We start from the raw sequence: 6,371 nt of genomic DNA on the forward strand, positions 1-6,371 counted from the left end.
GTTAATAGATCGAGAACGTTTAATTTAAATATACATGGCCATTTGATTTTTTTTTTCAGTTTAATACCCACTCTTTCTCTCCTTTTGCTAAGTAAGGCTAATCACTGGGGTTTAATTATGAATTAGAAATGAACTCGACCATGCCTCGCTGGCTCCCCCGCTATAGGAGAAAGGGTTCCTGACGAAAGCGGAACTTACAAATCAGAAAAGAGCAAGTCCTTGAGTGCATTGGAAATCTGAGCCTCCGGAGCCAGAGACGCTTTGCTGCCTCTTGAAAAACAGGCAGGGCTAAGAGAGAAACTTTACCAGCTCCTAAGGGAAAGGGGCTTTGAGTATCAGCTGGCTCTGGGCGCAAGTTTCATCCAAATCAACACCAAGAAGGGACTGACTCTGAGCCTCTGCCCGTGGGATTGGGCTTCAAGCAGCTCAGCAAGCAGGAAAGCTGGTTCTTTTCCCCCTGGGAAGAAGAGCGGACTTGGGTGCCATGATGGCCAGCTACCAGGACCCCGAGGAGGACCCCGTAGCCCTGATGGCTCATGACACCAACGCCAGCAAGGAGGCCGAGCGAGCCAAGGACGAGCTGAGTCCGGAGAAGGGGGCCGAGAAGCCGGACCCCTCTCAGAAGCCCCCCTACTCCTACGTGGCTCTGATCGCCATGGCCATCCGGGAGAGCGCGGAGAAGCGGCTCACGCTGTCCGGCATCTACCAGTACATCATCAGCAAGTTCCCCTTCTACGAGAAGAACAAGAAGGGCTGGCAGAACAGCATCCGCCACAACCTGAGCCTCAACGAGTGCTTCATCAAGGTGCCCCGCGAGGGGGGCGGCGAGCGCAAGGGCAACTACTGGACGCTGGACCCGGCCTGCGAGGACATGTTCGAGAAGGGCAACTACCGGCGGCGGCGGAGGATGAAGAGGCCCTTCAGGCCGCCCCCGACCCACTTCCAGCCGGGCAAGACCCTCTTCAGCAGCGACAGCTACGGCTACCTCTCCCCGCCCAAGTACCTGCAGTCCGGCTTCATGAACAACTCGTGGCCGCTGGCCCAGCCGCCCGCGCCCATGCCCTACGCCTCCTGCCAGCTGGCCGGCGGCAACGTCAGCCCGGTCAACGTGAAAGGACTGTCGGCCCCGGCCTCCTACGGCCCCTACTCCCGGGTGCAGGGCATGGCCCTGCCCGGCATGGTGAACTCCTACAACGGCATGAGCCACCACCACCACCACCCGCAGCAGCTCAGCCCCGCCAGCCCCGCGCCGCCTGCCGCCCCGGCCCCCAACGGAGCCGGCCTCCAGTTCGCCTGCGCCCGCCAGCCCGCCGAGCTCTCCATGATGCACTGTTCCTATTGGGACCACGACAGCAAACACAGCGCCTTGCACTCCCGGATAGACATCTAGAGACCCCCGCCCTCCTGTCTGTCTGTCTCTTGTTTCTCCTCTGTAGTGGCGGATTTGTCTAAAGTGCTCTCTGTGCCAAAAATGGGCACAGCGGGAAAATGTAAGCCCTGCTCCGCGTTTGGTTGAAGTCAGTGTAAGTGTTGAACTTTAAAAACCCTCTAGCTGCAGCGAGAGATCTGTGTGATCCTGTTTGAGTGTAAGGTTATCAAGCGATGGCCGGTTTGTCTGATTTATAACAAGGGGGGTGGGGGAGAGACTGACTTTTAAAAAAAAAAAAAAGCATGCCATTAAAAATATACAGTTTTGTCCTCAAACGTATGCTCCACTTTGTAAATTGGCACTATTTTGGGGGGCGTTCAGGAAAGTAAACTGAGGGGGGAAATAGAAAGACCACCGATTGGATCTCCGCTAATTGTAGATTTGTTGCTGGGACAGGCCTATCCGCTGTGTATCACAGGACTTGTATAGTCTGGAAAGAATTGCACTTCTTCAAAGTTCTGTCCTTCTGTCAAAATAGTACTTACTTGGGGACTGTTTTTAAAGCAGAACACATGCCTACATTTCATAGCAATGCTGTTGATATTTGAAACAAGCAAAAAATAACAAGAGTAACTTGTGAAATATGCCGGCAGTGATATAGATATATGTATATTAAAGTACAAAATGTCCTGTGAGGTCTTAAGAGTAATTTTATGCAGGTCTAAAATAATATTTTGAAATTATAAGAAAAAGGACGGTTTCCTATAATAATTGGGATTTTTTTCCATGCGCATTATTATTATTATTAAATAAAAGTTAAATTTTATCTTCATATTTTTGACCAAAAACCTCCTGGCCCCAAATGGAATCTTTGGTAGGTTCTGCGTTTAACTGCTCAGCATCTTTCTTACAAAGTTTTGGTCCTCCGACTTTAAATAGATTAATGTGAAAAACATAGATGTTTATAAATATTGGGGCCAGTTCATAGCGATTTTATAAATGTTTATGTAAGCTGATAGATACTATGGCATAGTACCATTTTTGGGACCAACTTTTCTAGAGTAAACTAGCACTTTTATTGTATTTTCTAGCATTGTAAAGACTCCAATAAAATTTTTTTCTTTCTTTTAATATTGTTTTATTTTCCTTCAGTCCTGCGTGCTCCACTGCTGATATGCAAATTCATTGAGAGATTCAGTGCAAAATATTTAATTGGCTTGAATAGTTGCAGAGATTCCTAACATTCTAATATAAAATGCAAAAATTGGGATGTGATCAGATATAGCATAGTGTATAAAAATACCCGTCTAGATAGACGTGTGTGTTGAGTAGATACAGTTTATATGCAGATTACCCACGCTTGATATTTTTATTCCAAGTCCAAGTAATTGAAATGTTCTCAGCAGCCAAAACTTAATAATTCTGTTTTTAAAATATACTGAAGGCAGTCTTTCTTTTCGTTGTTGTCATACAGAAATATTAAACTTTAGTCTCTTTCCTATATCCAGAGTCCGATCCTGCACTCCTAACGCAGACAAAACTCCACCTAAAGTTCTTTAGCTTCATTTGGAGTTATGTCTGAGTAATGACTGCCAGATCCGGCCTTAAAGGGTAATATGTTTTCACAAAGCCAGTCATTTTGAGCCACTCCAAATTATCTACCAGAACAGAGTAACAATTGCTTTGATTTCACTGCTTTTCTGCGATCATATTTGCAGAGGTAGATAATACGGATTTCGTGTTCTCTTTTGCAGCTGTGTTAATGTAGGGAATAAACAGCTGTGCTATTTGGATTAAACCAATAACAAGTTCGAACCCCAGTTTGACTCCTTCCTCTTCTGCTAAAGGTACCAATTCCATAAAGGAAAACTACAATGCTTGCATAACTGATAAACATAACAATTCAAAAAGCTATTAAATTATTCTGGAGACGTGTCAGAATTGTTTTGTTATTGGAAGGTACTTGGAAAGCATATCCTCTTTAAAATACTGTGCATTCTTTACATGCCCGCTGTTTGTTGTGACTTAGAAAGCATCTAAACAGCAATTCAGTAATGCAAATAATATTATCTACTGTGGCAGCTGCATTACTCAAAATGTTATAAGGTGGCAGTGCATCCTTTTTTGTAACCCCAGGCATCCGAATGTTATTTGTCCTCGCAACCTGACTCTATAGTATTTACTCTACGATGTTGGTGGTTATGTTAGCAGCTGTTTCTGGGCCTTGACTTTGCTTTAAAATCTGTCTGTACTTGCTGGTGACAGACACCTTCCTTGGTTATACAATATATTCTTGAGAGTTAAATGGAGACTGAGCAAAGAAATTCTTGAGCAGGATAAAGTTACTTCCCATCGATTTCTAATTAATGAAGGACCATGAATGCATAGTGCAGTGAAGATATAGGAAGTTAGTTTTGTCATTGTTTTATTAGACCTGTTATTCCTACCGGTAGTAATGGGGTCCCTCCCTCTCTCCCCGTTCCAATTTAATGGGATCTCCTTAGCACGAAAGGAATAATGTAGATAGGTAAATCAGGGCGACTGAAAAGTGTCCTTAACCTGGCTTGTTTGTGTTAGTGACTATCCTCATTTTAAAACCTACAGTTTGTTTTTAAAAGCTAGGTGTTTTCAAAATCCTCTCCTTTCTTGATCGGGGAAAAAAAAAAAAAACAACCCAACCCCGACTGAAAGTTTGACTGCACGCAGAAATGCTGTAATAATCCTTATACTAAACAAGCAGGGTTAAATTATAAGAGATTCCTATAATTAGATACAATTTCACAACAGAACATACGTATAAATTATTATTTTATTATATGTGTGCAATTTTAAACTAGTGAGGGTTGGAGTGTGACAAATTATGCAGGTATGTCCCAAAACTACATTATTGGGGACCGAGCTGGAAGAAAGCCTAGCACCGACTGAAATTTCAGCAACACAATAAGAGGGCTGACATATGCCGAAGTTCCCAATTCCTGAGTTCTGTTTAGCCTACTCCTGGCTTGCTAACACGTAGCATTGCTTTGAATGGCATTTCTGACTCCTGCAACGGTGTCCAAAAGAGACACTCTGATTACAAGGGCTTCCTAATCTTCCTTAAAATCAGTCCTGTGATGCAGTTTCCTCTCTGTGTAATGCCCTTCCATTTTGTCCATGGGCCTTTGCAGACTCTGTGGGGGGATAAATATTCAGCTCTTAATACAGAAACAGAGCTTTTCCTTTATTTTCAGAAAACTTTGCTTCCACCTAAAATAAACCCCTTGATAACATTCCCTGTCAGCAAAGACTGGCAGTCTACCATTATTAACAATGTCTCTTACAAAATAACGCTCGCCCCTGCATCCGAGATCTGTTATCAGATGCACAGGAAGAGGCCAGCCCTACATTCTTGACGCATCCAAACCTCAATGCCCAAAGAAGCCTCGATATAGACGGCACACGCACAGCGTATGTGCAACTGTAAATTCCTGTGGTTTTGGTGCTCCTCGTGTGTGTGGAGAAATCAAGATGAATAAAATCAGCAGAGGCCTGAGTATCTGAATAGTATCTCGTTGAATGCTTCATTTGATAGATTACTGCTTATATCCAAGCCTACCCTTTTCTTGTTTGTGGCAGAGTAATGGCTGCGAAGCCTTGCCAATGAAATGTTTTTAGGATTAAGCAACCACCTGCACGGTTTTAGTCCCAAATTAGGCCAAAGGATGCCTCAAGCTAGGAAAGTCCTTGCAGTCATCTTGAATATAGCATATTATGTGGTGGGATAACACACACATACACACACGAAGAAAAAAGGTGGTGGGGGGGAATATCCTTTGGTGTAACTTCACTGATGTCAATGGGCCCAGGAACAATGAAGGGGGTATTAGGGAATACTTGTAAGGGTTGGAACAAATTGTAGCCAATATTCTATGCTTCCGATCTCTTTAAAATGACACTGACCTTGATCTAAAAATGAGATTTAAATCCTTCAGTCATCAGCTTTTTCTCTTTCAAAGTGGCCTTCACTAAAATGCCTTTTCACCTTGTAAAATGCACACAAGTCACCTTCGTTGGGGACTAAAAATTCCGCTATAACCAAATTTTATTTGGCAGTATATTCCGGACACACTCTTATTAGGGTGAAATTTCTAACCCAGATGTTCTGCCTATCGCTGCTGGGGCTGGGATTGGATTAGTAGATTAGGTGCTTGATCCTGCTCTTCTCACTCAAACTAAACTCCCTTTGCCGCCAATGGGAGCTCAGCCTGGCGAGCGACTGCAGAATCAGGCCCACGTTTCATAATACATTGTGAAACCATCTGCGTTCATCCCATTTATTTTTGTTCGAGCCTTTTCACTTTTGACAGAGGGGGAAAAGGGACCATTAAAAACTAATCGCCGTAGAGGAAATATTATTTAGTGCATAAGCACGTCTGAATGTTTTCATTACACTCTGTGCAGCCTTTACCATAGTGTCTTCATTTGCCATAGTGTGTTCAATTTACCTTTAGTGGGCCCGATCCAACGTCTATTGAAGTCAGTAGGAGACTTTTCTTTTGAGCTCCATGGGCTTTAGATCGTGCCGTCGATTTTTAAGTTGCAGAGGCGATATTTGGTTCTTTTTGTTTTGACCTAATGTAAGTTTTCACTCCAGTGGTTGCAGATAGCAGCCCCCAGTAGTTTATCACAGCTGAGGACAAAATATTATAACAAATACGGATGAGAGGAGAGTTTGAAAAAGCTCCATTTCTTTACGGGTAGGAGCGTAGATTTATTGAGTCGGTAGTGAAATATTGTAAGTGGCCGGCCTAGGTACTCAGGAAACTATTGTAAGTACATAGATGGGTGAAGTCTCATGGGCTCTTCCTAGGACTGGACTGTAGGAAAATCAGGATGCAAATCTGGAGGGAAAAAAGGAAACGAAGCAAAGTGTTGTCTGTGTCTCTTACAGGTCCCCGGGGGTTAACGTGGACGCTATAGGTCCGGACAGTAGCGCTGGCTGTCACTGTGTTTGTGTCTCTCT

The 6,371-nt window shown here is 43.8% G+C and overlaps 1 protein-coding gene across 1 annotated transcript; it reads left to right on the top strand.

Annotated features, from left to right (window-relative positions):
* Positions 1-253: 253 nt before the first annotated feature.
* Positions 254-1,738, top strand: FOXL2 (forkhead box L2). Its single transcript, XM_074962981.1, has one exon. It carries the CDS (start codon positions 485-487, stop codon positions 1,388-1,390), a length of 906 nt encoding a protein of 301 aa, XP_074819082.1. The 5' UTR covers positions 254-484; the 3' UTR covers positions 1,391-1,738.
* Positions 1,739-6,371: the final 4,633 nt, after the last annotated feature.

This window comes from Natator depressus, chromosome 9, assembly GCF_965152275.1.
Source record: "Natator depressus isolate rNatDep1 chromosome 9, rNatDep2.hap1, whole genome shotgun sequence".
Taxonomy (NCBI): Eukaryota; Metazoa; Chordata; order Testudines; family Cheloniidae; genus Natator; species Natator depressus.

What these genes read in the sequence shown, in the direction of transcription:
- FOXL2 (XM_074962981.1), top strand. Translation starts at nt 485, where the DNA reads ATGATGGCCAGCTACCAGGACCCCGAGGAGGACCCCGTAGCCCTGATG.